This window comes from Bison bison, unplaced genomic scaffold, assembly GCF_000754665.1.
Source record: "Bison bison bison isolate TAMUID 2011002044 unplaced genomic scaffold, Bison_UMD1.0 scf7180017864057, whole genome shotgun sequence".
NCBI lineage: Eukaryota > Metazoa > Chordata > Mammalia > Artiodactyla > Bovidae > Bison > Bison bison.
This window is the reverse complement of record NW_011494629.1, coordinates 5,845,879-5,864,220: the sequence shown is the minus strand read 5'-3', so window position 1 is coordinate 5,864,220 and position 18,342 is coordinate 5,845,879. Positions and strand designations below refer to the sequence as shown.

The 18,342-nt window shown below is 47.1% G+C and overlaps 1 protein-coding gene across 2 annotated transcripts in view; it reads left to right on the top strand.

Moving 5' to 3' along the window:
- Positions 1-18,342, top strand: part of LOC104985724 (chromosome unknown open reading frame, human C9orf3) — a 424,441-nt gene that overhangs the window by 248,846 nt on the left and 157,253 nt on the right. The window contains exons 6-7 of one of the 2 annotated variants that reach the window (XM_010836042.1): positions 5,904-6,093; positions 10,133-10,239. In XM_010836042.1, coding sequence (XP_010834344.1) covers positions 5,904-6,093; positions 10,133-10,239 — 297 coding nt within the window. Of the gene's footprint in view, positions 1-5,903; positions 6,094-10,129; positions 10,240-18,342 lie in introns of both variants that reach the window. The other variant, XM_010836041.1, reaches the window with a different exon arrangement.

Below are 18,342 nucleotides of genomic sequence, written 5' to 3'. Positions count from 1 at the left end.
GGAGAAGACTCTTGAGAGTCCCTTGGACTGCAAGGAGATCCAACCAGTCCATTTTGAAGGAGATCAGCCCTGGGATTTCTTTGGAAGGAATGATGCTAAAGCTGAAACTCCAGTACTTTGGCCACCTCATGTGAAGAGTTGACTCATTGGAAAAGACTCTGATGCTGGGAGGGATTGGGGGCAGGAGGAGAAGGGGACGACAGAGGATGAGATGGCTGGATGGCATCACTGACTCGATGGACGTGAGTCTGGGTGAACCCCGGGAGTTGGTGATGGACAGGGAGGCCTGGCGTGCTGTGATTCATGGGGTTGCAAAGAGTCGGACATGACTGAGCGACTGAACTGAACTGATGGGTCTGATGCCATGATCTTAGTTTTCTGAATGCTGAGTTTTAAGCCAACTTTTTCACTCTCGTGTTTCACTTTCATCAAGGGGCTCTTTAGTTCTTCTTCGCTCTCTGCCATATGGGTGGTGTCATCTGTGTATCTGAGGTTATTGCTATTTCTCCTGGCAATCTTGATTCCAGCTTGTGCTTCTTCCAGCCTGGCATTTCACATGATATACTCTGCATATAAGTTAAATAAGCAGGGTGACAATATACAGCCTTGACATACTCCTTTCCCAATTTGGACCCAGTCTGTTGTTTCATGTCTGGTTCTAACTATTGCTTCTTGACCTGCATACAGATTTCTCAGGAGACAGGTAAGGTGGTCTGGTATTTCCATCTCTTGAAGAATTTTCCACAGCTTGTTGTGATCCACACAAAGGCTTTAGCATAGTCAATGAAGCAGAAGTAGATGCCTCTCTGGAATTCCCTTACTTTTTCTATGATCCAGCAGATGTTGGCAATTTGATCTCTGGTTCCTCTGCCCTTTCTAACTTCAGCTTGAACATCTGGAAGTTCACGGTTCACGTACTGTTGAAGCCTGGCTTGGAGAATTTTGAGCATTACTTCACTAACGTGTGAGATGAGTGCAACTGTGCGGTAGTCTGAGCATTCTTTGGCATTGCCTTTCTTTGGGATTGGAATGAAAACTGACCTTTTCCAGTCCTGTGACCACTGCTGAGTTTTCCAAATTTGCTGACATATTGAGTGCAGCACTTTCACAGCATCATCTTTTAGGATTTGAAATAGCTTAACTGGAATTCCATCACCTCCACTAGCTTTGTTCATAGTGATGCTTCCTAAGGCCCACTTGACTTCACATTCCAGGATGTCTGCCTCTAGGTGAGTGATCACACCACCGTGTTACCTAGGTCATGAAGATCTTTTTTGTACAGTTCTGTGTATTCTTGCCACTTCTTAATATCTTCTACTTCTGTTAGGTCCATACCATTTCTGTCCTTTATTGTGCCCATTTTTGCATGAAATGTTACCAAGGGATGGGTAACTCCTATTTGTCCTCCCTTTCACATTGCCCCAAGCTACTTACTCTGAGTCTGTATGCATACTCTGCTGCTGCTGCTGCTGCTAAGTCGCTTCATTCGTGTCCGACTCTGTGCGACCCCATAGACGGCAGCCCACCAAGGCTCCCCTGTCCCTGGGATTCTCCAGGCAAGAACACTGGAGTGGGTTGTCATTTCCTTCTCCAATGCATGAAAGTGAAAAGTGAAAGTGAAGTCACTCAGTCGTGTCCGACTCTTAGCGACCCCACGGACGGACTGCAGCCCACCAGGCTCCTCTGTCCATGGGATTTTCCAGGCAAGAGTACTGGAGTGGGGTGCCATTGCCTTCTCCCGTATGCATGCTCAATCGTGTCCAGCTCTTTGTGACCCCATGGACTGTAGCCCACCAGGCTCCTCTGTCCATCAAGTTTCCCAGGCAAGAATACTCCAGGGGAATCTTCCGAACCCAGGGATAGAACCCATATCTTCTGTGTCTCCTGCATTGGCAGTCAGATTCTTTACCACTGAGCCACCTGGGAAGCATTCCGAATCTTTAACCTTTCAGTTATCTGGATTATATTTGCAGCTAATTAAGTCATGCAAGCAAAAGTTGCTTTCACATAATCATGAGGTCCTTTTAAAACTATCCAGTTTAACTCTGGAAGTACTCAGGGTTCCCTTCTTTCTTGATTTTTCTTTCCTCTCTGGAATGGAATGTTGGGCTCCACATGTTGAGACTGTGAGAAACTTTGAACCCATAAGTTCAAGCTTGGTGAGTATGTGTCTGTTTCCTGGACGAACTTCCCAAGGACCTGTACAAAAAGTGAATCTGCTCCCCCTAAGGCGTGTTGGATCTGCTCCAGGATAATGGTGGGGTGCCCTGGGGTTCTTCTTGTCCCTAACCAGAAGCAATTTCCTGTCCTCTCGGTAGGCCTGCAGCCTGCTCTAACCCGCTGGGGCCGCGGTGCTGCACCTCTCCCTGAGCCGCAAGGTGGGCCACGCCGGTCACGTCTCCCTGGACAAAGCAGAAATAAATCACACACCAGCCCCTGCTTAAGATCTGATGAAATTCTCCATTTCCTCTCCAAATTGAATTCCTCCCGAAGGACTGGAGCGGCTCCTGAGAGTAATGAAGGCACTCCTTCCTCCTCAGCTAGAAGCGTGTTTTAAATTAACGGACACGGCCTTCTAATCTGCGTGAGGAGGGAGCTTTTAGAAACAGTCCTGAGAAACTGTTTAGACCAGAAACGATATTTTTAAACTTGAGGGGGGAGGCAGCAGACAGACAATACGACGTGGCCTTTGTCGGGAGGCAGCCCCGCTGGTGGTCTCCCGGGAAGGAAGGAGCACACGCGTCCCGCTGGGGCCCTGCCCGCCCCCCTGCTCTGCCCCGCCCCTGCCCTGCCCTGCCCCGCCCCCTGCTCTCCCCGCTGGCCCCAAGATCACTTGCAGTGAGAATTTATGACGGAGAATACAAATAAGAGGGATTGTGCTTTGTGACAGTTGAAAATATTCCTTTCCCACCCATTTCTTATTTGGGAAAAATGATCAACTCTGATTTTGAAAAACATTTTTAAAAAGAACCGTTTTTAGGATGAAGATGTCACTGAAGTGATTATCTTCCATCCTCTGTAATGATGATGAATCAACAATTTGGCATTTGTAGAGGCAGTTGACACAGGCCCTTTCAAGGGAAAAAAGAAAAAAGAAAACCCGTTTTCAAATGGAGCTTGTCAGAGTGAAAACTGATGCCCGGCTGACTGACTAGGACCATGAATACAATTCTGACAACTTGGGAAAATGTGAGGAGCCCAGGGGTGAAACTTATAAATCAAGTGAAAGGTTTGAGTAGAAAATTCTAAACATTCATTCTACTTTGAAGGAGGGTGTGAAAGAGATTATCTGTTGGTAGAGGAATATTTAATATTACTCCTTGAAGTGAGTTTGAGCATTATACTGTTCTTCATTCATTGTTGAAAAAAAAGCAGTTTAAAAATTCTAGTTACCTTTAAAAATCCTGACATTTAAGTTCAAAAGGAGAGGAGTAAATTCTCCTTAACTTGAAAAAAAATTCTATTGATCCTTTTATGTCAGGATTTTGTTAACAACCCGTGAGAAAGATTATCAAAACCTCACTCTGTGTTTTTATTTAGTTTAAGAAAGAAGCCATTTTCTTTATAGGGAGGTATGATCCATAGGTAAAACCCAACCTTAGACAGAAAACTCCGCTGCAGGAGAATTTGGGGTCTGGTTCTCAAACTGGAAAATTGCTTTTCAGGGAGAAGGTCATGTTTTCCACTGATAATAGGGTCATTTGTATCAAGCGAAACGCACACCCTTCCAATCTAGAAGGAAGTTTAAGCTTCGGTTTTCTCAGAAGACAGTAGGAAACACATTTCTCCCTGGCTAGGAAGAGAGTATTGAGGACAGGGAATGGGAATTCAGGCACTGTTCCAGCAATGTCTGGGTCTGTCCTGAGCCCAACCAAGGCCAGGGTGTATCTCCAAAATACCGGGTCTGGTGGAGACAACGAAGACTGTTGAAGGGGAAAAATTACAGGACAGGAAAATGAAATGCCACCCCCACACAGCTGCTTTGTGCATTCCTTCAGCCCTCTCAGACTTTGATATTTGCATAAAAGGGCCTGGATCAACTTCCACACTGGGACAAAGCAGCCAGCAGGTCGCTGTGGACAGCGCAGGCTTTTTCCTCATGAACAGTCTGCAATTTCACAGTCATCAACGTGTGTACCCCTCCTGGGCCGAGGGGTCAGCTCAGCCACACCATGTCTGTAACTCTGCGTGCACCGTCTGGGTCTCTGGCCAGCAGACCTTTCCAATGCAGGCTTGTCTTTGAGCCTGTTTACAAAGCCTGAAGTTACTTCTGTTTTGTTTTAGCCAAAAGGGTGAAGTGCTGCCAGCAGTATGTCTGGAATGTTATTTACTTGGTACATTTCTGTGGCTTTTCTTTGTAGCACTGCACATGCCAGAGCAAAGGGTCATTTACTTGAAAATGCCAGGTTTCGCAGTTTGTCTTCTCCATGGGCGACTTTCTCAGGAAGAGGAAGTTTAGCTCCTGTGCCTCTTGGTTCCCCCCCACCCTCCTCCCTCTCTCTCACCCTTCTCTCTTTGCTTCCTGCGTTCCTCCCTGCCTTCCTTTTTTTTTTTTTTCTCTGAGTTAGTGCTCTGAAATACTGTTGGCGCCTGCTGCATTGCACCCTTGTATCCTAAATGTCCCAGCTACACTTTTATTTCCCGGAGTTTCTGGTGGACTCTGCTGAGATCCTGGCAAACACTTTCTCATTTGCGTGCTTGCCCTGTTATTATTTCACATGAAAGCTGTCTGTTTTGGCACACATGACTGCCGTGATTTCAGTTGAGCTCCCTGAGCTGAATGGGTGATGTTGTGCAAGGGAAATACAGGTGGGGTTTTCTCTACTGGTGGCCGTGGGGGCGGAGGACAAATCTGCAAGCAGTTCTGGCTTGTGCAGAGCCCACATGATGGCAAATGCATGGCTTTTAAAGGAAGGAACCAGTGTGTACAGTTTCTTAATTTGGAAGGTTTCACAACTGCTTGTGTTCAATTGATGGAGGAGGGGTTTGTTTGTTTGTTTTTCAAAGCAAGTTCTTCATTCATAAGACTGTAAACAAGTCCTGGATAAATGAGAAATACCGAAGCACAGGAGGCACTCCCTTTACCTCTTCTCTCTTCAGCCTCCCTTCCTGCCGTTTCATCAGTGCAGCTCTAATCATGGTGTTTGGGGTTTTAAAGCAAAGTATGGGAAATGAGATTAGATATTAATAAATCTCCCTGGCTGGTGCCAGCCCTGGGGCCATTTGCACACCTGAGTGAGTTAACTTCCTTCTCTCTCTCTGCCTATCATTGTGGCATGTGAATTACAAGCATCTGTAGATAGGAAAAGATACCTTTGAAAATCTCAGCCTTACAGAGATTCAGCCTTTATCAGAGTCTCTTGAAACCTCACCCATCCATGGCACCTGTGAGTTTGTTACCTCTGTAACCAGCCCTGGCCTGAAAGAGAAAATGTTTGGTTCCATTCTTGTCGGCTTTTCCTGTCCTTCTGCGTGACTTCTCACTTTGTCTGTAAGCTACTCGGATTTTTGGCTGAAGGGTCTTCTTTGATCACTGTCTTGACAGCATGGGCTTCACGTTCCCACACCTGCTCTTCTTTTACAGTCCAGATTTCAGGGTAAATGCTTCCACAGCCTTGTAATTTCTTCCGTGTAAAGCTCGGCGCAGGTTACTTATTACAGGTAATAGCCTTTTGATGACGGAGACAACTGCTTGGCAGAAACGGCAGCCTGAACCGCTGCCAGGAACGCAAACTGCCACTTCATTTATTTCTAAAAGCATCTAAGCTGCGAGCCTATCGGTCGTGATCTAGCATGCACATGATAATAACAGGCTGGCAGGGCTGAGAAAGCTGCCCCAGGGGGCGGCCATGACGACAGGCCCTGACAAGACTCTTGTGTGTTTTCTCCCCCATTATCCACAGCCCACACATCGTCTTCCTCTCTCAGAGCACCTTGACTGGAATGAGCCAGCTCTGTGGGACCCGTCTCTGCCATGAAATTGCTCACGCCTGGTTTGGCCTGGCGATTGGGGCTCGAGACTGGACGGAGGAGTGGCTGAGTGAAGGGTTCGCCACTCACTTGGAAGATGTATTCTGGGCCAAGGCACAGCAGGTAAGTTTCAAGTGCACTAAGCATTTCAGTACCCAGAGTCAAGTTCAACTGAGTCTTTCGCTCATTCAACAGATAGGTATTGAGTGCTCATTATGCACCTCGGCACTTGTTCTGTTTGCTTTGTAAATGAGAGGAGAGACCTTGCTCCCCGTGGGGTTCACTGAGGTTCGCGATCTAGTGATGACAGGGAGACCAGGTAGGTAAACGACAGCATCTGCAACTTGCAGGGATGAGTACTGTCAAGAAAATGAAGCCAGATAGAGAGGGGTGGAGGAAGTGCTGGTTTAGAAGGTGCTTATCGGAGAAGGTCTCTGATGAGGAGACATTTGAGCAAAGACTTGCAGAACAGGTGGTGCTGCGGCATACTCGAGCACTGCTTTGGGGTTGTGGTTGTGTTGACATCAACCGTGTTCTGCTTTGATAAGTGATGAGATGAAATTTTAAATCCAGAGTCATGATCTTAGGTGTCTGCTGCAAGTAATGAGGAATGAAGCAGCGGATGTTGCAGATTAGGGAACAAGGATGACTGTGGTACACCGGCCGCTTCCCCTCAGTTCTGACCAACTGCTGTCATGTTGAAAGGAGGGCTCAATAGAGCCTGGACTTCTAGTGTTTTAAAAGAAACTATGACTCTGGATTTTTATGTGAAATTTATCAGTGTGAAAAATATGCAGACCAAATACACACCGAGGCCAGACCTGCTCAACACACTCCTAGTTTACAAGCTCAACTTTAAAGAATTAGCCACCAGCAATAAGGAAGCTGTGGCAGCTAACCTGCTTCCTGCTTGTTTTCCAATTCCTAATATCTGGTCACATCTTTTCCCCTACCATCTCTGCATACTGGACTATTTGAATTCTGAGATTCACAAGTTTGTACACATCTGCATGATTTTGTTCAAGTTCTTTCTGCCTGTTGAAATCCTGTATATCTTTCACTAGCCAGCTCAAGGTCACCTTCCTTTGATAGCCCAGACTCTTCATCTCATTCACAGTTCAGTAATGCTCTTCTAGAAACTTTGAGTTTCCACAGTAGTTGTACTTACCTCTTTTTTCTCACTTGTTTCTTCTTCCTCCTATCCTCATGAGTAGGCGATAACCTCTTTCACAGTGGCACAGTGCCCTGCTCATCCTCCCACCCCGCTTTCCCACCTTGGCTACTGAGCTAGCAGTGTGCATAGCTGTGTACCCCTCCACACAGAATCCTGTGAGGAGAGGTCCCATGGCAGATTCTTGAGCAGAAAGGCTGGGTTTGAAGTAGGACCCGGGTTGGAATCCCAGCTTTGCTGCTTACCAGCTTTGTGAGTGTCAGGAGGTTAAGTCACCTCCCTGAGGCTTAGTTTCCTCATTTATAAAATGCTTAACCTTGCAGAGTGGAAGGGGTGGTGTGTGAATGAGCTTATTAGCACCGTGCCTAACACATGGAGTGTGTGCAAGAAATACCAGTTGTCCTTCTTGTTCTCGTCATCTTTGTTTTTGCCACCACCTTGCATGGAGTAGGCATTCAGCAAGGATTGAATAGGTTTAATGTAAATGTGCCTCTCTCACCATCTCTCCCCTGAGGTGCTTCCATCTGAGACAATCAGATTTGTGCTATTCTGGTAATCATGAGTGTATGTCAGGTGTCTGATGACCATCTCTCTGCCCTTTATGTCCTGAATCCCCAAAGAGCAGTCCCCCTTTATCCTTCCTCTTGCCTCTACCTCCTGGAATCTCTCTGCTTGGGTCCTGCCTCTGCTCTGCCCTGCATCTATTGGTACTGATAGAGGCACAAAGCTGGCCCGGCTGCATCTCACAGCTATAAACCTTCCATGTGTCCATTCTCTGCGAGATTCACAGAGAAAAAAGGCTAAGTCCACAACGCTGCTTTGAAAAAGGTCAGAGTCTAATGTTGAAGATAAGGAAAGCATATAGTGGAAGGAAGAAGAAAATAAGTTAGAAAAGAGAGGTAAACACTAATCAGGTGGGAGTTCAAAGGTGAAAGAGGCTAGATATGAGAAAATCCAGAAAACCTTCTTGGAGGAGATGACTTCTTATGAGCCTCAAAGGGAAAATAGGGGTTAAAGTTTCTCTGTCCCTCCTTTACCCTTAACCTGGAATAGGGGGCAGTCCACCTCATCATCCTTTAAGGTACATGCAGTAAATCGTCAATATGTGAAAACACAGACACCCCCTGAAGCGAAGTGTCCATTCTGGAATCAGCACAAAGTTTGGAAACATTTCCAGGGTTCATCCCTTGCTCTGATCCCTTCCTTGAAGGTTGAATAAGACTGAGCTGCTGGTGGTCCCTGCCAAGCCGCCTCAGCCAGAGAAAAGTGCTCCTCAGGGCAGCAAAGGGTGGGTAGCCTCAGGGGACTCTCCCGATCAACAGGTTACTTCATCACTGAACAAGGCATGAGGGTGCAATGTTACTTTTCTGCCCAGGAGACTGTACTTTGCAGGGCCACACGTTATCAAGTACAGCAAAGGGGAGTGGGGGACCTCTGAACAAGGAGATAGAAACCTCCACTCCTCTCAGTGGGATTCCATAGAGAGAAGTGAATTGAATTAGTGGCAAGTTGAGTTATATAACTTGTCATCGACTTGGAGAAAGTCTAGACTTCTTGACAGGCGTCTTAGTCAGCTCAGGCTGCCATAACAAAGTACCGCAGACCAGGAGACTTAAACAAGCTGGGAAGTTCAAGATCAAGGTGCTGACAGGCTTGGTTTCAGGTGAGGCCTCTCTTCCCTGGCTTGATGAGGGCCATCTTCTCATTATGTTGTCACACGGCCCAGAGAGAGAGTTTCAGTGTCTCTTCCTCTTCTTACAAAGACACCAACCCTTTTGGATTAGGGCCTCATCCTTTTGAACTCGTTTAACCTTAATTACCTCCTTAGAGGCCCCTATCTCCAAACACAGTCACACCAGTGACTAGGTCTTCAACATAGGGTTTCTGCTGGGGGAACACAATTCAGTCCATAACAATAGGACACACAAATTTTGTTGATCATGTCACCACTGCTAGCTACTTGGCACTTCTGTCTCTCCCTGAATGGCAACCTGCACCCTGGCCAACCCTAACCTTCCCCATTTTTAAAACATTTCACACTCTTTCCAGGCCCCATGAGCTTTGTACATGCTTCCCCTCTTCCTGAAATTTCTCCTCTCCTGGCTGACTCCTGCTTTTCCTGAGGACCAAACCCCATGTCCTCCACAGGAAAACCTTCCGAACACCCTGGTTGTCCGGGGGCTCTGGGGTCCTTCTTCAACCCCTACCATCACTGGACTCCAGTGGTTAACATTCTCATCTGTCTCCCTGGACTCCTCAAGTTCGTAGTTGTGTCCATTATGTCCCCAGGGCCTAGCAGAGACTCAGTAAATATCTGTTAGTTTCCAGGAATGCCTGTAGACACTGACAGTTCGCTCCCCAGTGGATGTCCTGCCTCCCACCCCACCCACCCCCCACTGTGGCATTTAAAGCCGAGGGGCCTTGTGAGCACACGGATGACAGCAGCCAGTTCTGCCCAGTAGGGCAGGGGTGATGGCCTTCCCGCCCGAGAGGGAGTCTAGGCATTGGGCTCTTCCTGGTTATATGCAAACAGAGTCATCTGGGTTACATTAGCTCCACTGTAAACAGCCCTTAACAAAACCGGGGGCTGGGAAAAAATAGGAGGTAAATGGAGGGGACCTTTCCCACCCTGTGCGAAAAGACAAGGCAAGAAAGGGCTGGATGGAATCAGAGTGGAAACCGGCCCCTAGGGAGGTCTGCTCTCTCCAGGGCAGGACGGACGGGGCGGGAGTCGGCGGGGAGAGGGAGGCTGTTGGACAGGGAGCACCTCCCAAACAGGCAGCACGGGAGGGAGGGCTGGTTCTTCGTTTGAGGACCTAAAAGACCTCTTTGGCCCTCGGACTTTCCCTGTGGGGCACAAGGCACAGTGCGGGCTGTCTGTGCCATCCCCCCTGAAACAAAGCCCGCCGCTCCATTGGGCGGCTCTGACTCTGCAGAGGACAACAGTGACTGTTTTGTGCATGTGTGTTTGTGCGTCTGTGCTCCAAGCAGCTGGCCCCCCACGAGGCCCGGGAGCAGCAGGAGCTGAGGGCTTGCCTACGCTGGCGTCGCCTCCAGGACGAGGTGCAGAACTCCCCGGAGGAAATGCAGGTGTTGAGGTAAAGCCCCCATGATCCTGTCACCTTCCCGTCCTCCCTGTCACGCTCCTGCTTCCCTTCAAGGCACATCCAGGCCATCTCTTAAATCTGCTGGGTTTCCTTTTTAAATTAAATTGGGCTAGATTACTCATCCTCCCAGGGATGTGACTGTTAACATTTTAAGTCTTTCAGGGCGTGGGTTTGGATTTGCCTTCTGACATTTTCCTGGTGTCTGTGTTCAGGAAAAAAAGGGCCATTTCCAGGATCAAATTCTTCATTTGAAGTTTTAATAGTCACTTTACACGGTGACCATGGACTTGGAGAAGGTGAGGGTCTGGTAGCCTGGCAGACAGTAACCCTTTAAAGCCAAAAGGAGAAAAGAAAAAAAAAAAAAGCCTTTAGGAAAATATTGATTCCTAAGTGTTTAGTAGTAACAGATGTTTGTGTCAATGGGGCCTTTTGTTCCGGCTGGGTCCCCGGCAGGAGGCCACTCCCGTGCTGGTGGGAGGATTCTACTCTTGGCTCCCTGGTTTTATTTTCAGAGCGTGTCTTGCAGCACTTGTAGGATTACTTCTCGCCATTTCACCATTTTTTTTTTTGGTTTCTCTCCTCTCTTTTTCTTCACTTCTCTAAATAGTTGTTTATCTGAAACCTTGAGCCTAGGCCCCAGGAGCACTGTGGTTACTATGGCAACAGAAGCTTTCCTCCTGCCCCCCTGTTGACTGGAGCCAAGCCTTTGGAATCTGCAGTCAGACAGGTGGGAAGGCGGCCATCCAGGGATCACCCCTTATTTTAGATGGCAGCCCCCAGGGCCAGTCTACCACCTGGATAGAAGCCTGCCTGGACCAGTTCTGTTGCCACTTGTTTTTAAATAAAACCCCCCTCTGCAGTGACTGCACACTAAGGCCGGGGTCTGAGGGAAATGCCGAGTCCAGCCTGACCCCGGCGAGGCTGGCCAGTGCTTTTGTGCAGCAGCGCTGGGTGTGGCCGCTCTTCCCAGGGAGATGTCTTCCCTCGCACACTAACCGCAGGCGTCAGCTGACTCATCTATTGTTTAGGAGCCAGGAGCCTGCCCTCCCCACCCAGTGCCACTATGAGCATCCTTTCCCTCAGCTGCCAGAATGGTGACACCCATGGCCGCTGTGGATAGGGTCCCCGCTCTCTCGGAAGTTTCACTTAGCAGAGACCCTCGTGTGTGCACAGCTAGTTACAGGCAGTAAGAAGCTGATGCGACGAGAACCCGGAGATTTATAGTAGGGAGGGTGGGGAGTGCCTCTTGGAGGAGCACCAAGGCCTGGAGGCAGGAAAGGGCCTGGCATGCTGGGATTGAGGAAGAAAGGAAGGTGGTGGTGCGGTTGGAAGGTCGGGAGAGGCGGGTGGGAGCTGAATCATCCGGCCTTGTCCTGAGTTGCTCCAGGGCCTTACGGACAGAGGATCTGATCTGTCTGGTGTTTTTACACTGCTTCCCTGGCCACTGTGTGGCATGGACTGCAGGCAGCAGATGAAAAGCAAAGAGAAGGGTTCGAAGGCTGCAGTAGTTCACACTAGCGGTCCTGGTGGCGGTGGGGTAGACGCAGGAAGCAGACCTGTTTAAGACATGCTTTGGCAGTGGAAGCGGCAGGTCTTTGGTCTATTGAATATGGAGAAAAGGAAAATGAAAATGTCCAGAATGACTTCTAGGCTTTTGACTTGAGCAGCTGGGTAGACAGATGGTGATGCCATTTGGTGAGATGGTAAAGACTTTGGGAGGAGCAGGCTTTGGAGGGAAGAATAAAGATTTTAGTCTTGCGTGTTGTTAAGTTTGATGTGCCAAATAGACATTCAGTATGGAGAATGCAGTGGGGTTTACAAGTCAGGAGCTCAGTGGAGAGACTGAAACATTCACCCTATGGATACTTACAATTCTGAGCCCATTGAAATCAGCAGGTAGGAAAAAAAAGTAAGAGAAGAGGTTGGGAGGAAGATGAGGAGTCAGCAGAGAAACTGGGGAAATCAATGTAGAGAAAACCCAGAGGCCAGGAGTCATAGAACCCAGGAAAGAAGATGAGTCAAGAAGGTGAAGTGGGGTGTCAGATGTTGCTGAGGGGTTTGTAAAAGGGATGGAGAGAAGTGACCTTTGTTTGGATCACATGAAAGATGTTGGTGACCTTGACATGCATGCATTTATTCATGAGTTGTGGAAAAGGGAGTCAGATTGAAGTGGGTAGAGAGTGAATGGGAGGTCAGGAAGCAGAGACACCGAGTCTGGGCTTTGTGAGAGGAGTTGTGCTGGGAGGGGAGCAAGGTGAGGGTCTGGGAGTTTTGTTTTAAGGCGGCTGATGCAGGAACAGACTGGCGTACAAGCTGTGTAACTTCACCAATCCCGCCAAGACTCAAGGCTCTCAAGACTCAGTTTCCCCGCTTTCCAAGTCTCTTAAGTCCCTTCGATGCTTCCAGTTCTGAATGACCACAGACCATCCGAGTGGGTAAGGATATTATAGCTAAAGTTAGTTGACGCAATGTGTTCCCAACATATAAACAGCCAGATGTCCACTGGGAAGTCAGTACACACATGCAGAGAGCCTTGTCTCAGGGGTTCATGGAACTTCTGACGTCCAAGAGCTTTTCCTTTGTGTGTGGAGCTGGGAGAAGGAAAACACTATTTTTAGACCCTTGTGCTAGAAGGCTTGTTATGGCATTTGTTTTTCTTCGTATTCAGAAATTGTGTTTGCCTAAATTTAGGCTAACCATGAAATGAGTGCATTTGAAAGATTGTTGCGCATCAGTATGGAAAATATTGTTATCAGATGCACTTACAATGAAGAGGAAATGTTTCTGAACCTGCCCTGAATTGTATAGTCTCAGTTCAGTTTACTCCCATCCCTTAGAATTCTCCCTTAAATGGGCACAGAGAACCTAGAATGACAGAAAGTGGAAGGAAAAACCAGGGTTGTAAAAATTTATTCTCAGATTTTTGTTTTAATACACAAATAAGACCTTGGGAAAGAAGTCTCATAAAATGATAATCAAAGATGCTATCTTTTTCCCCTTTCTTTTAAGATACCCCATGGTCTTGAAATAATGGACCAAGAACAATTTAGAAGTCTTGGTTTCACGTTGCCAGATGCAACAGAAGCTTCAACTTATCTTTGCAACAACTTTCAACACGGTTGCCCACTCTTTCTAAAAACACTTTCTTCTCTTGGCTTCTGTTTCACAGTCTCCTTGATTACCTTCTGCTTCACTGGTGGTCCTTCCTCACCTCTCCTGCTGGCTATTTCACATCTTCACTTAGGTGACTCATGGTTTTGAAAGACTGGTTACGGTGTCCAACATCATATAGCTGATTAAGAGCAGAGTGGGGGTTGAAATAATCCTCTTTTCCCTACCCTATCTCCTTGACTCTGAAGAACTCGATATAGCATTTAGTTGTAGTAAAAAGAAAAAAAAAAGAAAGAAAGAAAGAAAACTCCAGGCATCTTGAACTGTGGAAGGACATGAAGGTTGTGTTGAAAAAAGACTTTTTGGACCAAAGCATCTTTGTGTTTTTACACATGAGTGTGTCTGATGATTTCAGTCAATATAGGGAAACAGCAAATTCAGTATTGTGTTGATGATATTAAAGGAGTATTAACAAAGTGAGAAGAGAAAAATTAAAATTATGTTTGTCTCTGACTTGCTAATTTCAGTCATGTATAAGACCTGTTCCATTTGTACCTTCCATATTCCCAGTGTTGAATTACAGCTCTCATCAAATGTGTCTTAAATCGACCTAGTGGTAAGTTTTATTTGGTTCCTTGTGTTTTCCTAGCTCTCTCAGCCTTCACTGGCTGGGGGGCCTGTGACGTGCCTGCAGGCACAGTTTCAAAAGGCTAGGGTCACATTACTACTGGCTCCATGCCTTTTCTCATTTGTTAATTATTAAAATGCCTTTCCCATAGACGAGACCCCAGTGGCTGTCTCCAGACCCTCCCTCACCTCTCCACCACCCCGGGCAGAACCGTTCAGCCTGCAAAGCCTGATCTTACTGCCGTTCCACTCTCCCCTGCCTGGAGCCACCGCTTTACTCTGTCCTATTCCTTTCCCCAACCCCTGGCCTAAAAGCCCCTCCCTTGTCCAGTGTAGCAGCCATGACTCTTGATAAGCAAGGTGCCTTCTGAAAGGCTCCCGTGCCTCTGGTCTCCAGGGTATAGCTACATCCGGCCTCTTCCAAGTGCTTTCAGTTAGCGTACCATGACTGGCCAGCAGGATGGAAGAGCTCTGGTGGCAGGGTCAGAAGAAATCTCTGTTGGTTTTTATTGTTTATGATTTATTATCACTTCCCCCCTTTTCTGGATTCATTGTTAAAAGTCAAGCTCGTGCTGAGAAAACCTTAAAATATATCACGTTGAAGAGGTGCTGACAAGCCCAGAGTCTGACGTGGCTCTTTCTAGCTACTGCCTCCACAGTTGATATGGTTCTAGAGAAATGTGAGCTCTTTTCCTATCTTCTTCGTGAATCCCTCGCTGCTCCCCCCGCCCCATTACAAAGACATCCCATAATAAGAGGAAACCCTTCAAGTCTGTAACTCTATCTATGGCCAAAATGGAATGTTCCCGACACGAGTCCTTTGAATTTGCACAGTACCTAAGCACTGCTTTCCATTTTTCCCTTAAAAGCCTATGTGTAAACCTTCTCTAGTATGCATGAAGTCTTCACCTTTAAAGTTTTTCTCAAAATTCTTATTTCTAATCCTTCAAGAACACAGCAATCTTTTCCCACCCACGTGTAGGAACGTGTCCATCCACAGCCACACAAGCCTTTCTCATGGAAAAACTCCAGCCCAGAGCGTCAGTCTTCACCACTGCTCCTCCACCCTGAGCCTGAACACTCCTCGGAATTCTTCTTTCAGTCTTCACTGGTCCTGCGGGCACAAATAAATCCCTTCGCTCCTCCTTGGGCAGCTCCCTTCTGTGTTGCCTTTGGTATCTATTCCAGACCTTCCCCACCCTCCCTTCCTTCTCTTGCTCCTGCCCCAAAGGAAAGACTGAAGCCACCAGACTTTGATGCTGTAAGCACATCAGCATCCATGTCTATCCTGACCTCTCAGATGTCTGAGTGCCATCCTGACAGTCTCAGTACAGCTAAAGAGAAATGCCTGGTTCCAGAAACAGAACTAGAAATGAATATGCCTTGATGCATATCACAGAGCTACATATATGAGTAAGCTTTAGACCCCTCTGCCTATAAGGGAGATGCGAAGGAAGATTGGCATACCATGGAAGAAGTTCCCGTCACTTTGGACATGAACTGGGTCACAAGTCTAGGGAAAATTGTTCCTAAGGGCCCAGTGCCCTTATGATCACCAGATTCTGTAAACATAGTTTACCTTATTAGGCTTAACTCATTAGGCTCCTCTCCTCTTAATCTTACCCTATTAGGCTCCTCTGCTTGGTTTGGTACTGTTAATAACTCTTTCCTTCTGGAAATTTCTATCACCTGACTTTCATGGCTGCCCCTCTTCTGGTTCTCCTTGGTCCCCTCTGCCGTCCCCCTTCCATCTCCTTCACAGTCTTCATCTTCCTGTACTTAGAGTTGGCCTTCCCTAGGGGACCCCCTCCCGACTGCTCATCCTCCTGGAGTGGTTTCATTTAAACACTTTCTCTTAGTGGGGGTTCCTCCGAAGCAGATGAAATTCTTGTCAAAGAGATTTGTTAGGAAGAAGTCTCAGAAGGGGAAAATGGAAGGGAGAATTGATGGCCAAGCCGGGTGCCATGATATCAAGTCAGGTTATACAGGAATGCTCTGGAGGCAGTGTGGGTCAGCTTCAGAGTGGTCCTCATCAGGGGCAAGGAGCCCAGAGTGTAAATGTTCCAGCACCTGTCATCATTGCTGAGAGAGAAACACATTCCAGGTGCTTCTGGTTCTTGTGTTCACAGGCGAAATAGGCTCAGGCAACCTGAGGGTCACATCTGACAAAGAGTCACAGAGAACATGCCAAGAGCTTACGTGAACACAAATGATGAAAGGGTCCCATGGGATATGAGTGAGGCACGGGCACAGCTGGCCACACCTGTCATCTGTGTTGCAGGCTCCCAAACCTCCAACTCTCTCTTAAAGATCAGATGTGAATGCTGAACTGTCCATATGACACCATCCCTCCCTGGTGGCTCAGATGGTAAAGAATCTGCCTGCAATGCTGGAGACCCAGGTTCCATCCCTGGGTTGGGAAGATCCCCTGGTGAAGGGAATGGTTACCTACTCTAGTATTCTTGCCTGGAGAATCCCCATGGACAGAGGAGGTTGGTGGGCTACAGTCCATGGGATCGCAGGAGTCAGACACAACTGAGCAACTAACATCTTCATTTTTCTTCTTTCTTTCTCCCTGTAGCCCGCTGGGCTCTTCTGTCCATAGGGGTTCTCCAAGCAAGAATACTAAATGCCGGGTGCTTGATAAATGCTGAAGAAGTGAATGTTGTAGACAACATGATCTCTGTCTGAGTTTTTTTGTAATTATTCAAAGTTGAAATATTGTTCACAAGAGAGTAGATAGACAAATTCTAGGCTGCATCCTCAGAATTCAAAGAGCTAAGAGTTTAATATTTGTAAGCTTATTTAGAAAGGGCCATTCAGAAGACGTGAGGCTTGAGCTTGGAGGGTAAGAGAGAATTGCATTGACGCTAGTAAAGCAGTGAAGGGAAAGGAGCTCAATGAGCAAAGCCTGGCAGGCATAAACAGTGAATTGATTGTGGACATAGCCATTAAGTGAGAAATGGGTTTCCTGACTAGGAGAACTGTTAAGAACCTATGAGACTGAAGGTGGACCAGGCTGAGTAATAGAGTTCCTTTGATGCCAAATTCAAGAGTTTGCATGTGACTGTCTAGGCAGTGGGAAACTTTTTTCAGTTCCAAGAATGACATAGTGAAAATGGAATTCTGGGAAGATTACCCAGCCTTTGGGATAACATACAATCAGAGAGAGAGTGTAGAGAGGCCAGATAGAATTAGATGGCTGTTTTAGGCTCAGAGGTTAAAGCTTCTGCCTGCAATGCAAGAGACCTGTGTTCGATCCCTGGGTCGGGAAGATCCCCTGGAGAAGGAAATGGCAACCCACTCCAGTATTCTTGCCTGGAGAATCCCATGGACGGAGGAGTTTGGTGAGCTACAGTCCATGGGGTCACAAAGAGTCAGACACGACTGAGTGACTTCACTTTCACTTTCAGGAACCCAGACCTGAGATTTGAAGAGCTTGGGACCCTCTTCTTAAATGGTCATTTGGGGTTTTTCAAAACTGATTGAAATGTCTATACAGCTTCAAGACAGCTTCTAATAAAAGGATGTAAAGCTGTCTCTGATCCTAGATAAGGACCGACCCAATAAAGGAACTGGTTGAATACGTGAGCTTTGTGAAGTTTGTTATGACTTGAACAAGGTGAAGGGCAACAGTCCCAGTGCCTTCTTGGCCAAGACCTAGTCTACCCTGCCTCTTTTTAGAAAAAAAAATCGTCTGAGGATGCAGACCTAAACTCTCCAGAGCTCATTAGTGCTCAGTTCTCAACCCAGGAAAAGTAGCATCGGGTTAAGTCAGCCCTGAAGCCAAACGCCTGGATTTGAGTCCAGTGTTGACTCTACTACTTGCTATATGACCTTGAGAGAGGTACACAACCGTACTGATCTTAGGTCCTCACGGCAGAACGGGAATAGTAACACAACAGTTTCCACTTTGTAGGTGAATGTGAGCAATGAATGTGATGAGTACATACAAATCATTTAGAACACATGTGTTAGACTAAATCACAGGAAATTGCCATTTTGATACATCTAAAATGACTGACTATTGTGAATTTCCTGTGGTTCAACTTATAGTAAATACTCAACACGTGTTAGGTACTGTCATCTAAACCCTCTGGCACCAGATACATGTTTGCTCAATGAGTGACAGAGGGCTCAAGGATGCAGCCCCATGGCCAGCCTCACTCTGTCCTGGTTTTTTCTGGTTTCTATCTCTTCTTTTGTGGCTGCCACCCTCCAGCTGGTGACCACGGAGGCATCCTGCTCCTGTCTCTTTACCAAGCAGAGCCTAGAAACACCTACCTTTCCTCCTCACAAACTTGCAATTGGCTGGAATGTTCCAAAGTGAATTTTGCTAAGAAGTTAAGAGAATTT